At 39.1% G+C, this 22,573-nt stretch overlaps 2 protein-coding genes across 2 annotated transcripts in view; one reads left to right on the plus strand and one right to left on the minus strand.

The window, feature by feature from the left end:
- Nucleotides 1-22,573, plus strand: part of NUBPL (NUBP iron-sulfur cluster assembly factor, mitochondrial) — a 357,232-nt gene that overhangs the window by 10,290 nt on the left and 324,369 nt on the right. The window contains exons 2-3 of the mRNA XM_057306471.1: nucleotides 2,878-3,098; nucleotides 12,464-12,610. The gene's annotated coding sequence lies outside the window, so the exon portion shown is untranslated. The remainder of the gene's footprint in view (nucleotides 1-2,877; nucleotides 3,099-12,463; nucleotides 12,611-22,573) is intronic.
- Nucleotides 1,669-7,816, minus strand: GPR33 (G protein-coupled receptor 33). Its single transcript, XM_026513564.4, has 2 exons — nucleotides 7,663-7,816; nucleotides 1,669-3,365 (listed from the first exon to the last, which is right to left on the minus strand). The coding sequence occupies exon 2, from the start codon at nucleotides 3,357-3,359 to the stop codon at nucleotides 2,340-2,342; it is 1,020 nt and encodes a 339-aa protein (XP_026369349.1). The 5' UTR covers nucleotides 3,360-3,365; nucleotides 7,663-7,816; the 3' UTR covers nucleotides 1,669-2,339.

Consider the following 22,573-nt stretch of genomic DNA (forward strand, 5'->3'; position numbering starts at 1 on the left):
TATTTATAAAGCACACAGAATCATGTCTGCACACAAGGTAAGTGTGATGTAAATCTTGTTAAATAAAAGTCTGGTTCAATCTTACTATTTTATACCTAAGGTCATTTTTCAAATCACACATTGTGATTATCCATATTCGATTTTGATTAAGTATCTTTGCTTGGATACCAATTGTATATAATATTATAGAAAAGAAAATAGTGTGACTGATAGGCTTCTTCTGTCCTTGAGGAGTTTATAATCTACAGAGAGCTGGAACAAAATATTAAAAAAAAAACAGCAACAACAGGAAAGGTCACTTCCTTGTTTGTTATTGTGGCAAGTTCGAGGAGGGAGACAAAAGGCTCTCTACGTACCTTCTAGGTTTCCAATGCTATTCTCATTTCAAAGAATCGTATATTCCTTCAAATAACTTTCTTGAGTCCTGCTTCATAAACTTCAGCGGGCTTGTCAGGATATGCAAGTGTGGGGCGGGAAGAAATGCTGGCCCTTGCTTGCTGCAGGGATACTCGGAGCCACGGCCTGGTCGTCAGTCCTACTCCTCCTGCTCTGGGAAAACTGTTCTGTCTCCAAAAGCATGAAATAGGGGCCAACAATGAAAGTTGTCATCTACCCGATGCTTTTTGTCCCTCCTATTCAAAGCGAGCGAGACCAAGCCCCCAGATGGCAGGGAGGCAGTGATGCCAAGTCAGCAGCATTTCTAAGGCATCAAACTACTATTACTTTTCTTCCAAAAAACAGTTAGTAATGAAGGTTCATTTTCCCTCCTTTCTGTAACCCTTGTAATTAATATCGTCTATTCTGGGGTTTCTGACTAGGATATATGCCTGTGGCTTGGAATGGGTTGTGCAAAGCCAGCTGGAATATTTAGGCACTGAATGTGTGTTGTGGCCTAAATGTGTGTATTCTGTATCAGTTGAACTAGATAGATAGATCTATCTATTGATTGATGTCTATTGACTGATAGATAGATAGAACTAATGAACTAAATATATGAAATGTAATTATGTCAGTGATACTACATGGTCCTACATTACTTAGGTGCTATAAAGTATTGCAAGAACTTGAAGTGAAACTTGAAAACCAGGGAAGATAAATTAATATTGTTATGGCTATTCTAAAATTAAATACATTATGACATTACCCAGATAGATTCTTAAACATTTATAATTATCTTAGTCACTTATTTCTGAAACAGTTCAATCTATAGGTTTTGAAAAGAGGAATTAAAGATATCTTTACATTGAAAACATTATAGTATAAATTCTTTATACTTTAACATAGATGTGAAAAAATCAGTGTTTTGTGATTCCCATGTTAAATTTTGTCCATACCAATTAAATAATTTAGGTGCTATGTGAGTAAAGAGGGATCTTGGTCCAAATGTCTATTTGCTAGAAGATTTTGTGACAGAAAAGTCAGATCAGTTGACACTATTGGTATTTAGAATTGAACCAACTGGGATGGCTATAATTGGAAAAAAAAAGGGAAAATAGTATGTGTGGGTAAGGGTGTGGAGAAAGTGAAAATTTTGCATATTGCTGAATGTAACATCGTACAGCTGCTGTGGAAAAGTGTGGGTGGTTCCTCAAAAAGGTAAACATAAAATTGCCATGTGACCCAGTAATTCAAAATAATTGAAAATAAGGACTCAAACACATACTCATGTATCAGTGTTCACAGTAGCATTATTCACAATAGCCAAAGGTAGAAACGACCCCAATGTCCCTTAACAGAAGAATGGATAAACAAAACACACAATGGAATAAACATACAATGGAATATTACTTAACCATGAAGAATAAAGTTCTGATACAATATGGATGAACCTTGAAAACATCATGCTAAGTGAAATACGCCAGGCACAAAATAGAAATGTTGTATGAATCCACTTACGTGGACTATGTAGAACAGCAAATTCACAGAGACAGAGAGTAGATTGGAATTTATGAGGAGTTGTGGGGAGGGGGAAATGAGTTATTAGTTAATCGGTGCAGAGTTTATCTTTGGGATAATAAAAATTTTTGGAAATAGATAGTGGGGATGGTGGCAAAACACTGTGAATGTAGTTATTGCCACTGAAATGTACATTTTAAAATGGCGAAAATGGCAAATTTTATGTTATATGTATTTTACCACAATAAAAACAGAATAAAAATAATTACATTTGAACATCACCCATTGCTTGCTTTCTTACAGCCCTGTTAATATTCATACATCTAGCCATGGTTTAGCCTAGATGTCTCTCTAATATAGGGATTATATTCTATAAAAGCAGAGGGTACATCTCCAGTGGCATAATTGATTAAGAGTCCATTGATTCCTCTGGGATCCAAAATTCAAATGTAGGCTTCTGAATTTAGGTTTTGTGTCCTTTCAGCCAAAGAGTCCTCATTGAATGTTGACTCAAACAGAGCAAGAATGGACTTCTTGAAAACATTTTTGAAGTTCTCCCCAGTAAACAGGTAGAGTGTAGGAGAAAAGAGAGCATTGAAAGAAACGGTTATCACTGTAAGTATATGAGTCACCTGTAAAAGTACTGATTGGTGCTTAGTGAGAAGCAAGCCCTGGTGTACATGGTAGGGCATCCAGCACACAAAGAAAGAGAGAATGGCGGTCACCATGACTTTGAAGGGCTTACTGGATTTAAACAGGCCTCTCTCTTTCATCTCGTTGGCTACTTTTTTGTAACAAATGGTGATGATAAAGAAAGGCAGAAGGAAGCCCAGCAAGAAGCGGCTGATGAAACAGGCTACATGAATCCCTTTCCCTAATGTTTGCATCTTTTTGTTTTCCCACTTAGCAGAGGCAGCATAGTTATTTTGACAGGTCACTCTTCCTTTATGGTCATCCTGTGTCTCCCTGAAAACCAAATAGGGCATGCCGAGGGCAGTGGCAGAGAGCCAGATTCCCAGGATGATGCCGGTAGCCCAGCGTGGGGTTCGGTGCAGCTGTGACCACACTGGGTGAAGAGTGAGAAGGTAACGGTCAACGCTGATGGCCGAGAGGAAGAAAATAGAGGCGAACATCCCTGCTGACAAGGTGGCATTGATGACCTTGCACATGGCAGTTCCAAAGCTCCAGTGATTGTCCTGAAGGTAGGTAGTGGCTATAAATGGTAGAATCAATGTTGAAATAAAATAGGAGAGAATGAGATGAAAAAATAAGAGTGTATTGACAGTCTTTTTCATCTTGAATTTTAGCACCCACAGGTAGAGACCATTGGTGATGGTACCAATTATAACTGCCATGCACAGCAGGAAAGCAATGATCACGTTTGAGGCAGGAACTGGAAAATGAGTGCTGTTTCTTGCTAAAGTAGAGACATTGAGCAAATCAGTAAAGTTGACCAGATCCATAATTACCTGTAGAGAGAGAAACAGAAAATAACCACAAAAAAGAAGCAAAAAAAAAAAAAAAAGGTAAAATATGGAAATGTAAACAGTACTTTTTGCATAGTAATGGTCAAAATGACACTATTTTTAAAAAGGCAAACGTAGGGGCACCTGACTGGCTCAGTTGGTAGAATATGAGATTCTTGATTTCAGGGTCTTGAGTTTAAGGCCCACTTTGGGTGTGGAGCCTACTTTTAAAAAAAATTATAAAATGAATGGGGCGCCTGGGTGGCACAGCGGTTAAGCGCCTGCCTTCGGCTCAGGGCGTGATCCCGGCGTTGTGGAATCGAGCCCCACATCAGGCTCCTCTGCTATGAGCCTGCTTCTCCCTCTCGCACTCCCCCTGCTTGTGTTCCCTCTCTCGCTGGCTGTCTCTATCTCTGTTAAATAAATAAAATAAAATCTTTAAAAAAAAAATTATAAAATGGCAAACATAATATTTCCACAATAATACAAATCAGATATTTCCCTAAGCTTTATATCTTTATTTTATATGACGAATTAAGATCAGATTAATTTGAGCATCCAAAATAGAAATACTACAGATGAAATTAATGTGAAAGAGAAATAGTTTGGGATATTTTGACTTGAAGTAATTAATTTAGGTAGCTAAAAATCTTCCATTTATTTATTTTATTTAATTTACTTATTTATTTTAAAGATTTTATTTATTTATTTGACACAGAGAGAGACAGCCAGTGAGAGAGGGAACACAAACAGGAGGGGTGGGAGAGGAAGAAGCAGGCTCCCAGCGGAGGGGCCTGATGCGGGGCTCGATCCCAGGACCCTGGGATCATGCCCTGAGCCGAAGGCAGACGCTTAATGACTGAGCCACCCAGGTGCCCCTAAAAATCTTCTATTTAGAAGTGAACCATAAGTCTGACCCTCCTTGATGGTCATAACTTCTTGAATAAGGCAATGTAGGATCAGTTTTACCTAAGACTTGGTTAGGGTAAATGTTGCAAATGAAATTGAGTAACAAAACTGACAACTACTGCAAATCAGTAATCATTCAGAGCTACAATTCGATTTCTCCCATGAGCTAATTATTGTATGTAGTAAATGCTGTTAGCTAGCATTTTAACAGTCAGCATGTGATAAGAACCGATATTCATTTGGGAGTCCTAGGCTAAGGCACCGTAAGAGGGTGACATGCTGGGTCCTGGGCGGCTCAGTCAGTTAAGGATCTGACTCTTGATTTTGGCTCAGGTCATGATCTCAGGGTTGTGAGATCGAGCCCTGCATCAGGCTCTACTCTGGGCGTGGAGCCTGCTTAAGATTCTCTCTCTCTCTCTGCTCCCTCCCTCCAAAAAAGGTTGTAAAGTGCCTTCAAAATCATCAAAGAGGAACATGCACTGTTGAAGATAGCGGTAGTTCTTACTTACTTTTACTTGGGGAAGGAAAAGAGGGAGAGAGGTCAAGGAGTTGATATTTATCTAATACTTTTTATATGCCAGGAGCTTTATAAAAAAGTCATTTCTTTTTTTCCTCATAAGGACAAATATTTAAATAGAAGAGAAAGTAAGGCTTATAGGGCTTACATTTCTTATTTATCAACACTTCCCACTGTGCCTCCATTGTGGCAGGTGGGCAACCCTACCAGTGTTTTATGTTACTTCTTTGAAAATTGGTAATTCATATGTAGTGTTTTGATAATGCTCCATGAATCAGAGTATTTGATGATCCAAACTATCCCATTTCTTGGATAATGATTCCTATAGTATTGAAAATATGAACCTGAGAATGTTTTGGAAAATAGCTATTATATATAACAGTCATATCACCAAATTGGTTTTTGATAAATTGGATAAATTGCTTTAGTGGAAGTTGCTAATGATTTTTTTTTTTTACTAAGCAAAAACATTTTAAGAATATATGGAGAGAAGAAATAAAATAATTGGTATTAAAATCACAATTGCTTTAAGTTAATTCTGTCTTCTAAGGGAGTTGTAAAATTTTTCTCCAAAGTAGAAAAATGGCCCTCTTCAGGAAAATACCTTAGTAGTCTGCTTTGAATAAAAAGTGAAGTCTAAGGACATGCAGTGGGTAGGCAATGGTGACTGGAAGAGTGGGAATCTGAGAAAGAGGCTTTGTGAAGGCCCTGGGACCGTGAGAAGAGGGAAGAGTGAGGATGGACTTAAAAGAGGGGGGCACAGGAAAAACACCGCAGGAGGTTAGGAGGCCTGAAGAGGAGAAAAGGTCAATGAGATATTTTGAGAAGCAGAAATGACACAGAGGATTTAAAATGAGGAGTTGTCTTATATTCAATTTTAATCCATTTGTTATGCTTTGACATGGTGTAATGTCCCTTCTCATTAATCACAACTGTCTTGTATTGGTGGTTGCCTTGGGGAATCGAAGGAAAAGAGGTCGTGTTCCTGATTTGGGATGCAGTGGGATGGAGAGCACAGACCAGCCTCAGGAGGTGAGATGTGAATGAGAAGATGAATATGGTGGAAATGGAAGAAATACTGAGGCATGAGTAGAAAAGGAGAAACAAAATTGCATGGAGAATTTCTGATACTGTGTGTGGATGGCCTTTGTGTATCTATCTGTGTATGTGTGTCTGTCTTTGTGTCTATGTGGTGTGTCTTTGGTCTGTCTGTATATGTGTGGTCTATTTGTCTGCACGTGTGTGGGTATCTAGTCTTGTGTGTGTCTCTGTGGTGTGTGTTTGAATCTGTGGGGTGTGCATGGAGGTGTGTGTGTCTGTATCTGTGATCTGTGTATCTGTGTCTCTGTGGTGCAGGAGTGTGTGATCTCTGTGTGTATGGTGTGTGGTGTCTGCAGTCTATGTGCATTTATTTGTGTTTATGTGTGTTTATGTAGTGTTTATGGGTGTTTGTATGTGTTTATGTGGTATTTGTATGTCTGCGATGTGTGTGTGTGTGCGCACGCACACGTGCACGCATGGTCTTTTTGTGTATGTGCATATAAAACACTGGATACCTGAATTATAGGGACTTTTTTTTTTTAAACAATTGTGTGGCTGAGTTCTAGAAGGGCATCTGAAAGTAATGTAGTCAGCAAAATCAACACACGTAGTGGTTCTGAATAGCATATAAAGTTTCCTAGGAGCTTTGATTTATTGCACATAACCAGGAAATTTCTTCACTCTTAAAGATCTTTTAACGTGGTCTTAAAGTGTTTGAGTATAAATTAGTGGGGCAGAACCTGGGCTCTGGCATCCCACAGAATTGGGTTTCCATTCTCTCTCTACCACTTACCAGCTTTGTGGATGCTTAACTCTGAGCCTCTTTCACTTTCTAAACCCCAATGAGTTTTTATGAGGATGAAATGACATAATGTATATAAGACACTTAGCTCCCTTCATGGCACACATTCAGCACTCAATAACTTTTTACCTAATATTTTGCTCAACCTGTTATATTAAAGCTAGCAAGTACTTCATTTTGCCCTTTTAATACTGCAGGCCACATTCATTTCCTCCGCCACATTTTTATACTGAAATCCAGAGGACCAGCAGTGATTTCTGAAAAAAATCTAAATGTTCATCTATTGGGGCAGAAGTTCTTAGATTTAGAGTTATTTTGAGGCCTTGCTGTATTGATCCCTTTGGCACACAGTCTTCCAGGTGGACCTCCCTCTGCTTGGGGCCACTGTGCTACTGTGGGGAGGGGGGGGCATGAGAACTCAGGAAGCTGATCTGTGTTAATTTAGGTACTTCATTGTAATGTAGTAGTACAGAAGTGACAGTAAGCGGTATGTTCTTTTCTAACTTTTCTACTAAATCTCTAAAAACTTTCCCAAGAATTAAACAAATTTGCCAAATGTTCTCTCAAACAGTGTTCATCATTAGCAATGACCTATCCTATTTAATGCAACAGCATTTAATTAAAAAAATAAAGCACTGGCCTTCCCGCAAAATGATACTTTTCCTTTATAATGCTCAAATCTGGAGATTTTGGATACATGTTGGTGGTTGCAGGATCTCTAGGCCCTGCCTCTGGTTTCCTGTTGAGTTAGTTGCCGTGGGAGGCACTGTTCTCTGGCAAATAGCACAGCCACTTACAGTCTCCCCCTCACTGCCCACCACAGGGACTAGAAAATTATACCCCCATTTCCCCAGATTTCCTTGCAGCAGGTGATTCAGTTTTAATCACCAAGTGATTCATATGATTCAGTGAATCCTAAGGAGGTGCCTCCCGTGGAGTTTCTGGGGTTGGAAAGCTGATCTGGAGTAAACCTAGAGGGTTTGTTCAGGTCGTAGCCCCAGGATAAAACCTGTTGGCCCAGGGAATCTTACCTTGGAGTTATATCTGCATGTCAGGTGGTCTTAGGCGGGCCAGAGGGACTCTCAACCAGCAGTTTTCTCTCCACGGACGGAGACAAAAATCAGTGACACTTTGACTTCATTTCTTCTGCCTTTCTTCTTGGTGAGCCTATTCCCCAACTTCGAACCTACTATTAAATATTCCGTGAGGTCTTCTTGCTCTTTCCCAGTTCCTTTTTCTGGGAAATGTATGCTAAAGAGGTGGAAGTAGAGAAAGGAGTACTTCTTCAAATCATTTCTCCATTTTAAGAAGAGATTTAAAAAATTCCATAAACAGTCATTCTATGTAAGGTTGATAAACTTGTTGCAGGTGTTAAAACACTGATAAAAAATGACCTTCTCATATGTGGTTGTCCCACCAGACACCCACTCTGCCTTGAGTGGGGCATGTTCATTAGCATATGGAGCATGGTGCGGGGGACATAGCGAAGTGGTAAATATCAAGCATGGAAAAAAGTGAGTCTGGAGACGAGCTACCTAATCCTGCTGGAGTGAAAATGGTCAGCAAGAAAAACAAACACCAAGTTTCACATTAAAATGAAATGTGTGAAGACAGGGCAAAGATTAGTATTATTTAGTTGGGAAAGATGAAGACTATTATCTGTCCTTTGCATCTGTACAATTGTTGAGAATGGTTGGAAAGAACACAGAGTTGGGATTAATTTCCTTCTACTGAGAAGGAAGTCTTACAACATAGGTAATATGTTTATTTCCTATTTTCCTCTCTCCAATCCATCTCTGACATTTTTTAGGATTAGCTTCTGTGCTGATCTCAGTATCCTGATTTCTTTCCTGCTCAGCTTCCTCTTGATCTCTGCACTGCCAGTAGAGAAAAATAGTGTGGTTTCAGTGTTGAAGTTCAGGAATCAGTTATCTAGTTTGTGTTAGAATTTTAAAGCTTTTGTTGCTACTGTAGCCTTATTAGAAATAGGTTTAAATTTTAGTTCTTAATTCATTTGGGACTGTGACCTTCACCCTAAGAACTGATCCTCTTTGCTTCAGGATAAGTTTTTTAACTTGCTGCTGCGTTTTAAGTGATTTCTTGCCCAGTTTTCGTGCCCTTCGGGTTAATTCACATATCTGGAAACAACCTGAGGTATCGTTTGGTTCAAACCTGCTAATTTTGAAGGTTAGCAAACTGAGATGCAGAGTTAAGTGATTCACAGTTGGCTTTTTTTTTTTTTTTTAATTTATTTGAGAGAGAGAGAGAGCATGAGAGAGCACAAGTAGGGGGAGCAGCAGAAGGAGAGGGAGAAGCAGGCTCCCCGCTGAGCAGGAGCTGGACCGAGGGCTGGATCCCAGGACCCTGGGATCATGACCTGACCCCAAGGCAGACATTTAACCAACTGAGCCACCCAGGCGCCCCAACAGTAGTTTTCACCAACAGAAGAGCAAGGGCTCCTTCCACTGCCTTATGCTGTTTTATTAATAAAAAAGGGGGAGTGTGTGGACTAGGTTTTCCTCCTCTTTTACTTTGTATTTTCAAATGTTACAATTAGTAAAATTCATAAATAACAAATGTACTATGGACTAGTGTTTAACATCCCCAAATGTACAAGGGCTAGTACCATCATTAGATAGGCTAAAATTTAACTCTTTCATAACTGTTCTCAGAAATACTCTAATTAGTGAGCATTTTTTTCGAATAGGTAGTTAAAGCAGATTAACTCTGTTGAGAAATATGCAGACTGTGTTTGAGGAAGTATCTTCTCTTCTGTGGCTTTGGTGATGTGACTTCATTTCACTTTTCATATTTCAGATAAAGTCTTGTGATTTCAAGAAAAGAAGTCATGGAAATGGAAACTGTTTTATGTTGTTTTGATATAATCACAGTATGAAATATATAGAAAAGCAGAAGCAAATGATGTTGCAAAATCAAATGCTCGAAAGTCTAGGAACTCATACCTGCATATAGTTTTTAGAGTTGAAAGAGGCCAAGGAATTAATTTTTATTTTATTTTATTTTTTTTTTTAATTTATTTGACAGTGAGAGAGACAGCCAGCGAGAGAGGGGACACAAGCAGGGGGAGTGGGAGAGGAAGAAGCAGGCTCATGCGGAGGAGCCTGATGTGGGACTCGATCCCATAACGCCGGGATCACGCCCTGAGCCGAAGGCAGACGCTTAACCGCTGTGCCACCCAGGTGCCCCCCAAGAAATTAATTTTGTCTAATTCCTGATTCTATAGGTAAAGAGACTAAGACTCACAGAGATATTTGAGAGCTTCTCCTGGGTTCCATTATTAGTAAATAAATGACTTGGGGCAGAAATAATACACTAAAAATAGTGATGCACTACACTGATTCCACAAAACAGTATAGGATAGAAAAAAAAACCTAGATATAAATCTCAGCTTTGCTACTTACATATGTATAACCTCTCCAAGTCTGTTTTCTCATTTGTAAGTGTAAAAAAAGAAAGAAAGAAAGAAAACACCTCTTTTGAAGTATTCTTTTGAGAATAAATGAGATAGTATAGATCAGGGCTTAGCACAGTTCCTGGCACGTGGTAAGTGTTAAAGAAATGGTAGCTAATATTAACATGTAAGTTATAGCAAGCCCAGTGGGCTGGAGCAAATCTCTGAGCAGTGTAATTCAAGAAACACTTATTGTGTATCTAATGCACATCAGAATGTTTGAGATTGGGGAAACAAAGTAAATAATTCAAAATAATTGTCTTTAGTGTTTATAGTTATTAAAAAAGATGGTTCCTGAACTGACTAGCTTAGGAATGTTGAGGAGAGCATATACTAGGTCTTGGAATCAGTATGGTTAAAGGCCTAGCAAAAGAAAGCAATGCTTCGTTTGTTTGACCTGGTTTTGCATTTTTCAAGATCACTTCTCACCACCCTCAGTGTCCCAGTAGAGTGAGAATAACAAGGCAGGTATTAGCCCAGTGGTTTCCTTTCTGGCTGATGTCAGAATCACTTGGAGGTCTTTAAAAAAAAATGCAGAGTATCCCTGAGATTTAATTCATTTATCTAGTATTTATCAAATACTTCATGCATTTGGAGGACTGTTCTTGCCATTGGGGATAGAGAATAAACGAGAAGAGCTTTGTTCCCATGGACCTTACATTCTAGTGGGGAGAAATGGACAATAATCCAGTTAATAAAGAAGCATTAACTAATACTACAGTATTATGCAGAGTATAAAACATGGAGATGTGATGAATAACTAATTGGCTATTCTAGATAGGGCAGTTGGGGAACCTTTCAGTAGATGATATTTAATGGGAATGGAATGATGTGAAGGGGCCAATTGTGCAGTGATTAATAGGAAAAGCAGGATGGGGGGTGAGTGAAATAAGTGACAGGGAGGAAGAGGCACAAACTTCTAGTTATAAAATAAATACAGAGATGAAAAGTGCAGCAGAGGGAATATAGTCAATGTTATTGTAATAATGTATGGTGGCAGATGGTGACAACACTTATCATAGCAAGCATCTCAATGCTCGAGAAATGTAAAGAACTGTTGAATTGTTGTACAACTGAAACTAATATAACATTGTATGTCAACAACACTTCATTAATAAAAAAAATTTTTTAAAAGGAATATTTTTCATTTTATCCTTTATGTTCTCTAATGTCCTTTCTAGTGGATAACTTTTCTTTGTAATTGCAGCCATTTAGACCACCAGTTTATCATTAAAAGACCATTTCTTCAGAATACTGTTTTATTATAGACTTAAGGATATTGGACTCTGTAGAAAAATGTGAATTCTTTTATTATTTAAATAGGCACACATATGTCATTACATAAGGTAACACTATCCTATTTTATTCTCATTTTATATAAACAGCACTATTTGTTTAAGAAAAGTTACTTAAATGGATTACTCCTGGAATGGTTTACCTCTCTGTTAGAGAAATGCATACTGCGTTTTCTTTTTTGTACCTAATGGATTTTCAGTGATGGTGATGGTGCTTTCAATGGTTTGATTTTTAAAAAAAAAATTAATTCCGGGTTTTAAATATTCAACTATCAAAAAGTATTAAAAATTACCATTCTAAAGAATACAAAAACACTAATTCAAAGAGATTCATGCACCCCTATGGTTATAGCAGCATTATTTACAACAGCCAAGATAATGGAAGCAGGCCAAGTGTCCATCAATTATTGAATGGAATAAGATGTGGTATATATATGTATGGAATGGAATGGAATAGAATGGAATATTATCGAGCCATGAAAAGGAATGAAACCTTGCCATTTGCAATTATGTGGATGGAGCTAGAGAGTATAAAGCTAAGCAAAATAAGTCAGTCAGAGAAAGATAATTATCATATACTTTCACTCATATGTGGAATTTAAGAAGTAAATGAGCAAAGGGAAAAAAGAGAGAGGGAGAGACAAACCAGAAACAGACTCTTAGCTATAGAGAACAAACCGATGGTTACCAGAGGGAGGTGGGTGGGAGATTGGGTGAAATAGGTGATGGGGATTAAGGAGGGCACTTGTGATGAGCACTGGGTGATGTATGGAATTGTTGAATCACTATATTGTACATCTGAAGTTAATACGACACTGTATGTTAACTAACTGGAATTAAAACAAAAACTTAAAAAATTACCATTCAAAAAAAAAAAAAAGAGGAAGAGCATTACCCTGGACCTAACTTATGTCTTGCTTCATATTTGTTGTTTCTGTATTGGCCCCTTTCTATTTCTTATCTGCTCTTGCTCTCCTAATTGGGTCTCTCCATTAATTGGAATCTTTGGCTCATGACTTTTTAACTTTATTCTACGGCTTATGGCTTGATTCTCTTCCTTGGCAGGTCCTTGTTATAACAGCAATCCTGGAAAAAAAGAATTGAGCTTTATTCAGGAGACTTCTGGGTTCTGCTCCCAGCCTTGTTGGATACCATTCACCTTGCCAGGCTCCAGATCCTCTCCATGTCTGGACTGCATTCCTGGAACTGCAGGTAGGATGTATCAGAAGAAGAAGCTGAAAGTGAGGTTGGGAAGTTGGCCCAGATCTTGATTTTTAAAGGACTTGGATTCAGGTTCAGTCTTGGGGGAGAAAAGTTTGGGATTTGGAGCACAGGCGGAGAGAGAGGTTTTCTACAGGAGTGAAAGAGTTAAGACCTCCGGTAGATTTGTTACCCTGCAAATTCAGCCCCAGGGTAATCTGCTGAAAGAGAACAGAGGAAGGATGTTGGAAAGTGATGAAGGTTTAGAATTTCCTATGAAAGTAATGAGACATATAAAAAATAATGAGTGGGGTTAAGGGTCTGTTTGAGGTTGGGGACCACTCATTTGTGGATCTACCATCCTGGGAAGGGGGAAATTACCTCACTGTGCAAATTTTAAATTCTGGGCAGTAATTTACTGCTGTTACATTTACTTCCAGCCTGGGTACAGAAGCTGAAGCAGTTCGTCAAAATATTCAGGGCTGGTGGTTTCCAAGCTGATACTACCAGGGGAAGAAGCCAGCAGAATTAACAGTGCCGACTAGAGAGCAGAAGTGATGTTGCTGGGGGTTTAGGTAGAACAGGGAGTGTGCAAAGCCACGGTCAGTTTGATAGGTCGGTAGAAAAAATCGAGAAACTTGAGGTCTGGTGCTGGCGGAGTAGTAGTGTTTGTATGAGGATAGAAGATTATGGCCAGAGTGTGAGATGTTGGAAATTTCAGTTTTCAAGGTGTAGTAGTTCTGTATGATGGTAAGGTCTCTATGTGGCAAAACTCAGGTAGTAAAGCAGTCAATGGAATTGACATCAAGAAACTTGAAACTAAGGTACTGGATGGTTTTTCTCCTAAGAGTGGTGGGAAATTGAGATATTTTATGTAAGAAGTGATATGGTCACAGTTTAAAAAGATAATCTGACTTTTGAGGTGGAGAATGGATTGGTGAGAGGTGAGAGTTAAAGTAAGAAGACCAAGTCACTTAGTTTGGGTTCTGAAACAGGATTCTAGGGCAAGTAGTTTATTCACAAAACAATCCCAGGAAACCTGGGTAAAAGGAGGGGGAGAGAGATGGGGAAGGGCAGAGTGTCTACAGATTTTGGTTCAGGTCATGATCTCAGGGTCCTGGGATGAAGCCCCAAGTCAGGGTCCCTGTTCAGTGAGGAGCCTGCTTCTCCCTCTCCTTCTGCCCCTACTCCTGCTTATGCTCTCTCTCTCTCAAATAAATAAATAAAATATTTTTTTAAAAAAAGCTATTTTACTAGTCCAGGGAAGAGACAAAGGTAGAACTTGGCTAGTGGTGATGGAGACAGAAGTCAAAGGATTTAAGACATATGTACATACTACTATTTTTTTTTTTTTTTTTTTTTTTAGAGCACCAGAGTATGTGCATGCACTAGGGTGGGGGGAAGGGCAGAAGGAGAGGGAGGGAGGCTCTTGAACATACTCTGTGCTGCATGTGGATCCTGACAGGGAACTCAATATCATGACCCTGAGATCATAACCTGAGCCAAAACTGAGAGTTGGATGCTTAACTGACTGAGCCACCCAGCCTTGTGTGTACTACTTTTGTGCACATTAATTTCATGCTCTCCATTTTGTTAACCATACCGGTAAAGGTTTTACATTTTCAATGCTCTAAAGTAAATTGTAAGCCTAAGATATCCCAAAAACACAGGAATAAAGTCTGGTACTCTTACTCCTGACTCAGGATACTAATTATTTAAAGGTAAAAGTCTAAGGCTGTGCTGCCAAACAGAAGTATTATGCAAGCTTCATTAAAAATTCTTAAGAAGCCACATTAAAAAAGTAAAAAGAAATATGTAGAGTTCATTTTAACAATATATTTCATTTAACCCAGCATATTCAAGTATTATCATTTCAACATATAATCAGTACAAAAATTATTATTATTATTATTTTTTAGGGGGTGGGGCAAGGGCAGAGGAAGAGAGAGAATCTTAAATAGGCTTTATCTATGCCCAGCGAGGAGCCTGACATGGGGCTCGATCTCATGACCCTGGCATCATGACCTGAGCTGAAGAGTTAGACACTTAAGGGACTGAGCCTCCTAGGTGCCCCCCCCTTTTCAATACAAAATTTATTTAATGAAGTAGTTTATATTCTTGTTTTGTGCTAAGTCTTCAAAATGTGATGTGTATTTTACATTTAATGCACATTCTAATTTGAACTAGCCATTCTTCTGGCACTCAATAGTTGCCACGTTGGACAGTACAGGTCTAGGGTATGGCTTGTTTAAGAAATGCATTCTTTTATAGTGTGCTGTAAATAGCCACTACCTAGTAGAGGGAAAATAGTTTGCATTGAAGTATTGAATGTTAAAACTAAAATAAAACAGGCAATATTAATAAGGTTTCTGACTTTTCTCCACATATATTATTTTGATACTTCCAAATCAAGTGAAAGATATAATTTTTAAACTTAGTTTAGGTTTCTACGAATGAGAACTATACAGCTAGAGTGACAACTTTCTTAACAAATCTTTTTGACCTTTAAATAATTAGTAAGGGTAGCTTTCTGAAGATAAGTTTTTTTTTTTTTTTCTAAGAATTTGTCGGGGGTGGGGGGATGATTAGGGGGAGGGGCAGAAGGAGAAGGAGAAGCAGACTCTCCACTGAGCAGGGAGCCCAATGCGGGGCTCGATCCCAGGACCCTGGGATCATGACCTGAGCTGAAGGGGACGCTTAACCATCTGAACCACCCAGGCGCCCCTACATAAATATTTCTTATGGTTTGCCAGTTGGACAGGAAGTCCTCTTTAAGTTTTTGACATCAGAATCAGCCTTTTTACAGTTCACCGTCCTTTCATGTCTCTCAGGCCCTCTCTTCCTTTCCTTATTTCAAAACCACAATTATCAGCAGGTAATACAAAGCTGGAATTCAGAGCTCATTGTCTTATGAATCATGTTCCTTTTCTTTCTCCATCTTCATGATAGGAATGAGAAATATTTGTAGCCAGGTCAGTGAAATAACTTAGGACAATACAAAATGGTCCTTGACTGAGATTATGACCTAATTATCAGAGGGCCAGAGATACTGAGATGAATAGGATGAAATATTTTTTAATATGTTTACGTGTATATGATTTCATCCTTTAAAATACTTTATGACAAACCACGGTCAAATGTGATTCATTTATGTTTTCTCCCAGTTTATTCCTAAGGACACTATAAAAATGAAGGCAACTCAGGTCCAGAGTGGCTTTATCCATGTAAGGAGTCATTATGGCTATACCTAATTTGGAGATGATAAGTTTACTAGTTATCAAAAATCTCATTTTCATGAGCTCTTTAGGAAGTGTGGAATAGATTTCTTATTTTATAAATGAAGCATTCCCCTGAGAAGCCTGGGCCACCATGTGAAGTGTGGCCAGGGAAGTAAGCTAAAAAAAGCTAACAACGTGTAAAAAAAGCTTTGGATCTTTGGCTTCAGGTACACCTGGATCAAATCCTGGCTTTACTTTTTGTAAGATATGGCCTCAGTTCTATTACTTAGATTCTCTAAGTTTCAGATGTCCCCTATTTATCTTAAAGAGCTTTTTATTTTTTATTTTTATCTTTTTAAAGGTTTTATTTATTTATTTGACAGAGAGAGAGACAGGCAGTGAGAGAGGGAACACAAGCAGGGGGAGTGGGAGAGGAAGAAGCAGGCTCCTAGTGGAGGAGCCTGATGCGGGGCTCGGTCCCATAACGCCAGGATCATGCCCTGAGAGGAAGGCAGATGCTTAACGACTGGGCCACCCAGGCGCCCCTTAAAGAGCTTTTTAAAAAGTGTATAACTCATTAGATTAGTTGCTGTGATGTATAGACCTAAGTATGTATGTATATTTCTATAAAAATGAGACCATCCATATTGTGCATCCAGTCTGGTAATTTTTCCCATTTAATATTATGTTATAAATATTTGCCATATCAATAAAGTAGTATTCTGGGGCGCCTGGGTGGCGCAGTCATTAAGCGTCTGCCTTCGACTCAGGGTGTGATCTCGGTGTTCTGGGATCAAGTCCCACATCAGGCTTCTCCGCTAGGAGCCTGCTTCTTCCTCTCCCACTCCCCCTGCTTGTGTTCCCTCTCTCGCTGGCTGTCTCTTTCTGTCAAATAAATAAATAAAATCTTAAAAAAAAAAATAAACTAGTATGCTAATAAATATATATCTATATCATCATGTAATACTCCATTTCAAATTACTTTGAGGATTAAATGTAATAAAATATGTGAATATAACTATCATATAATAACTTAAAAACAACTACAGAATATAAATGTTATTGAAATTCAGATTTCATCCAATCAGCCTGGTGGTTGACCTTTGCTACCTAGCCACCATCGTGCAGGTTGTCTCCAGCCACCTTAAAGCAAGACCTCCCCACAGAATTGCTTCCTACGTCAGAACCAGGATTCATGTGTCTCAGACATCACGTAGGCACCAGAATTAAGGTAGCTGAGGGAGCTGCATAGAAGATGTTTGTATGTCTGATGGTAGATAATAGAATATTGATGCTCTTCAGAGAAAGAAAATATGTACTATAACTAGTTCAAGACTTGGAAGGCCAGCAGACCCCCAGAGACTTACTCAGAGATCGTTCCTCAGAGCAGAAAATTAATTTTCATTTCTATGAAGTCCTTTATTTCCAGCACCCTGGAAGTGTTTGTTCCGTTCCTTATGGAACAAAACTCAGTTAATGACCTTCCCACTTCAGCAAGATTATCAGAACATGAAGAACGCTCCAGATTTCTGTTTGAAAATGTGTGTTCCTCCTACTACATTTCTAGTTTTAAAATACCCTCTTTAACATTCCAAGAATTATTTTTGTAAATGATCTTGGCTGCAATTCAAAAAACCGTACGTAGCGTTTGTTAGCCTCATTCCTCGTCGTCCTCTGAGTACCATTTTATAGAAGTGCTCTCAGATGGTCTGGGGTAGAGACACATCCTGGGGCCTGGGCTCCGTGATGTTTCCTAAGTCGTATGGGGCTGGGCCTAAGAGAGGAACTTTGAGGTCTATTGTCAGCCGTTTCTCCTTTTTACTATGTCTCTTGAGAAGGATACTCTGAGCTATGAGTGCTGGTGAAAATAGAGCCTGCTGGAAAGAAGGCCTGCGTATTTGGCATCTGATGGTGCTGTCCCAGTGGCTTCTCCAACTAAGCCAATTGATATCTCGATTCCTCAACAGAGGTGGTTGTAAATACTGAAAGAGAGAACCTGTCAAATGGTCAACTAATATTTATGGAAGCCCCCCTATTTGTCAAGGACTGTGCTGACACTGTAGATAGAGAAGTAAACAAGATGGGAGTAGTTCAGTTCTTGTGGACCTTCTGAATTAGAGGGAAAAACAGGAGATATGAGACAAATAATGACAACTGTGTTTAGGGGAAATTGCCCTAGACCAGATTCAAGGAGATTTCCCTGAGGAAGTGACATTTGAACTGAGACTTGGATTTAGGTGGGTAATGGGAAGGGGAGACTGGCCCTTCCAGCAAAGGAGACACCTGTGAGAAGTCCCAGGTGTGTATGAGACCTGAGAAAAGTTCAGTAAGACTAGAGGGCAGAGAGCTAGGGAGAGGGATGAGGCAGGAGATGTGCACAGGGCCAAATCATACAGGGCTTTATAGGCCATGCATTTTACACTGCGTTTTATTTTAAGGGTGATAAGAAGAGGAAAGATACCATAAGTATTAATTTGCTAGGGCTACCATAGCAAAATACCACAGACTGGGTGGCTCGAACAACAGACATTTATTTTCTCACAGTCCTAGACACTGGAAGTCCAAAATCAAGGTGTTGGCAGAATCAGTTTCTCTGAGGCCTCTCTTTAGTCTGTAGATGGTGGCCTTTTTGCTGACTCTTCATATGGTATTTCTCCGTGTGTCTATGCCCCACAGGTCTCTTTGTGTGTAGAAGTTTCCTCTTCCTATAGGAATCCCCTCAGATTGGACTAGGACTTACCATACAGCTGTATTTTTTTTAAATTATTTTTTATTATAATATGTTAGTCACCATACAGTACATCCCTGGTTTCCGATGTAAGGCTCGATGATTCATTAGTTGTGTATAACACCCAGTGCACTATGCAATACGTGCCCTCCTTACTACCCATCACCGGTCTATCCCATTCCCCCACCCCCCTCCCCTCTGAAGCCCTCAGTTTGTTTCTCATAGTCCATAGTCTCTCATGTTTCATTCCCCCTTCTGATTACCCCCCCTTTCTTTATCCCTTTCTTCCCCTACCGATCACCCTAGTTCTTATGTTCCATAGATGAGAGAAATCATATGATAGTTGTCTTTCTCTGCTTGACTTATTTCACTTAGCATTATCTCCTCCAGTGCCGTCCATGTTGTAGCAAATGTTGAGAATTCGTTCTTTCTGATAGCTGAGTAATATTCCATTGTATATATGGACCACAACTTCTTAATCCAGTCATCTGTTGAAGGGCATCTCGGCTCCTTCCACGATTTAGCTATTGTGGACATTGCTGCTATGAACATTGGGGTGCATATGGCCCTTCTCTTCACTACGTCATACAGCTGTATTTTAACTCAATTTTGAGAAGAACAACAGTGGCCCGACCAAGGTGTGTGCTGTGAAGATAGAGCCAGGGCTACAGGTCTGAGAAGCATTTTGATGGGAGATTGACGGCATCTGAGGGTCAGAGGGAGGGAGGAGCCAAAGATGACACTACATTTCTGGCTTTTGCATCTGGCTAGATGGTGATGCACTTTATTTAGATAAAGAGCAGTGGGGAAATAGAAGAGTGGCTGGTGGGGAAGATGATGTGTTTGGTTCTGCTCATGTTGCGTTTGAGGTGCCTGTCATTCATCAAGTGGAGATGATAAGTAGTTTGTTTACTGGAGAAGAAATGAACCTTTGTAACAGACGGAGCTGATTATTATATACACCAGCATCTATAATAGACAAAATTGTTCTTACTGGGCTCTTATTTTATTTTCTATGGAAAACACTGTGGCCTTTTTCAAAAATGTGCTCTTGACATCTTAGAAATTTGTTCTCAAAATTTGCTAGACAAGGGTTCAGGAGCTTCTCATAGTCAATATTGTGAAATATTTTTTCTTAGCTTGACTTGTGACTTAATGTACTTAAAGAAATTGCCTAATGTTTATACCTTCTTGAGGATAAAACAAATCTTTTTTCATTTCTTTCCTGCATGCCAGAGCTTAGTTTTTTTTTTTTTTTTAAAGATTTTATTTATTTATTTGACACAGAGAGAGACAGCCAGCGAGAGAGGGAACACAAGCAGGGGGAGTGGGAGAGGAAGAAGCAGGCTTCCTAGCGGAGCAGGGAGCCTGATGTGGGGCTCGATCCCAGAACTCATGCCCTGAGTCGAAAGGCAATCGCTTAATGACTGAGCCACCCAGGCGCCCCCTTGTATGCTAGAGCTTAGTAAAGGATGAGTCTTACGTGAAAAATGAAGTCTGTGAAACTCTTTTTTAAAAAGATTTTATTTATTCATTTGCGAGAGAGAGAGAGAGAGAGAGCAGCAAAAGGAGAGGGAAAAGCAGACTCCCCGCTGAGCAGGGAACCCGATGCAGGGCTCAATCCCAGGACCTCAGGTTAATGACCTGAGCCAAAGGCTGCCGCTTAACCGACTGAGCCACCCAGGCATCCCAAAGTTAGTGGTATCCTTGAAATGAAGGCTGAACTTTGGGGCAGCTGGAGGCAGGCTGGAGCTAAATCAGAGGTCTGGGAAGAACTGGGTCAGTCCTGGCAAAAGATAGGATTTTGTTGAGTGCCCTTCCTCACATTAATTCAAGGGCCAAGGAGGAGATACCACCTTGCTAAAAGGAAGCTGTAAGGAATTAGGGTGAACAACCTGCCTGGCTTGCCTAGGCCGAAGGGGCTTCTAAGGTGAGGGACTTTCCATTTTATTTTATTTTATTATTATTTTTTAAATAATATTTATTTTGTTATATTAGTCACCATACAGTACATCCCCAGTTTTTGATGCAATGTTCCATGAGTCATTACTTGCATATAACACCCAGTGCACCATGCAGTATGTGCCCTCCTTAATACCCAACACCGGCCTATCCCAATCCCCCACCCCCCTCCCCTCTGAAGCCCTCAGTTTGTTTCCCAGAGTCCATAGTCTCCCATGGTTCATTCCCCCTTCTGTTTACCCCCCCTTCATTCTTCCCTTCCTTCTCCTACTGATCTTCTTATTTCTTATGTTCCATAAATGAGTGAAATCATATGATAATTGTCTTTCTCTGCTTGACTTATTTCACTTAGCATAATCTCCTCCAGTCCCATCCATGTTGCTGCAAATGTTGGGTAATCGTTCTTTCTGATGGCTGAGTAATATTCCATTGTATATATGGACCACATCTTCTTAATCCAGTCATCTGCGTTTTAAAACTAGGAATGTTCTCGGGGCGCCGGGGTGGCTCAGTCATTAAGCATCTTCTTTCAGCTCAGGGCGTGATCCCGGTGTTCTGGGATCGAGCCCCACATCAGGCTCCTCCGCTAGGAGCCTGCTTCTTCCTCTCCCACTCCCCCTGCTTGTGTTCCTTCTCTCTCTGGCTGTCTCTCTCTCTGTCGAATGAATAAATAAAATCCTAAAAAAAAAAAAAAAAAACTAGGAAATTTTGGGAAAACTTCTAGGAGTTGGCTACCCAATGAAAAGATTGGAATACACCTAGGATCTTTGGTCCGTGAGTGGTCCTAGAAGAGAAAACTTTAGTCTTCAGCAAGTAAAGCTGCACAGCTCATCATAACCTTCTTAGTAAAAGGACTATTACAGTTTGCTTTATGTTTTTAATAAATCAAATAATTTATGTTTTTAATAAATTGAAGATCATTAGAGTGACCTAATTCTAGTTTGCCTGGGATGATTCCAGTTTATGTCTTTTGTCTCATGTTATTAATAGTGTCCTTTTCAGTCTCAAAAGGGTCCTGATTTGAATGACAAATTGTGTGGTCACTCTATCTTTGATAAAATGGTCTTTCTAATTCTTAAGAGTACTGTTCTGTGAATCTTGGCAAAGCAGGCCAATTTTTGTATCATTATGTTTGACAGTGTTCCTTTTAAGATGATTCACTATTTATTACTCCCAATAAATTAAATTTTAAAAATTAAGTTTTTCTATTCAGAAGTACTTCTATTCGGAAGTTCTACCTCTGAAATCAGAATTTATAATACACACATATATTCTGTTTTTATCTCACTCACATTCTACCATCTCATTATTTCACAAAAGTATCATGAATTTTAAAATTTACTTCTAATTAAACAAATTTTTCATAACATTTTATAAACAAGAAATTAGAATTTGAAACGGGGAAGATACTAGTGCAAATTGAGCAAGAGAAGAGGGAGAAGGATTATCCTATTAAGGATAAAAAATTAAAATTATCTAGTGATGTGCTTATTACTCAAATATATTAGATAATTTGGTTGAAAATCACATTTTTGTGAACAGGAAATTAATTATACAGAATGTCTAAAAATGATTACTATGAAATAGAAATATATATTATTCAAAGAATATATAGAGCATCTGTGGATCTAAAGAAATTACGTCTCAAAGAAACCTCTTTTCAGATTATGAGACATGGATTTGAATACATTTCACATTTGTTTACAACAAAATTGAATGTTCATTTCCACCTTTCACCCACATCTGAGATCACCCTTGTCTGGGTTTCCATTTCAATGAATGTTAATGACCACTAGAGGGAGAAACAAGAAAAGCTTTGAAAATTTTGACAACTCTGAGAGATTAGTTACATGCCAGAGGTAAAATGTATTAATTGTAGTGAATAAGGATTCAAGGAAGGTATTAACAGATACTGTTGGTTGTTGGAGATCTGTCAATTCCATGGGATCCTATAGAAATAATATAACAGAAAGGTGATGTGGCTTGTTTAGAGCATGAGGAACAACATATTCTGTGGTTGACCAGTTAAATTATAGTTTTGTTCAATGTGTACCTTAATCAAAGAAG

The sequence above is a fragment of the Ursus arctos genome, unplaced genomic scaffold, assembly GCF_023065955.2.
Source record: "Ursus arctos isolate Adak ecotype North America unplaced genomic scaffold, UrsArc2.0 scaffold_37, whole genome shotgun sequence".
Classification (NCBI taxonomy): domain Eukaryota; kingdom Metazoa; phylum Chordata; class Mammalia; order Carnivora; family Ursidae; genus Ursus; species Ursus arctos.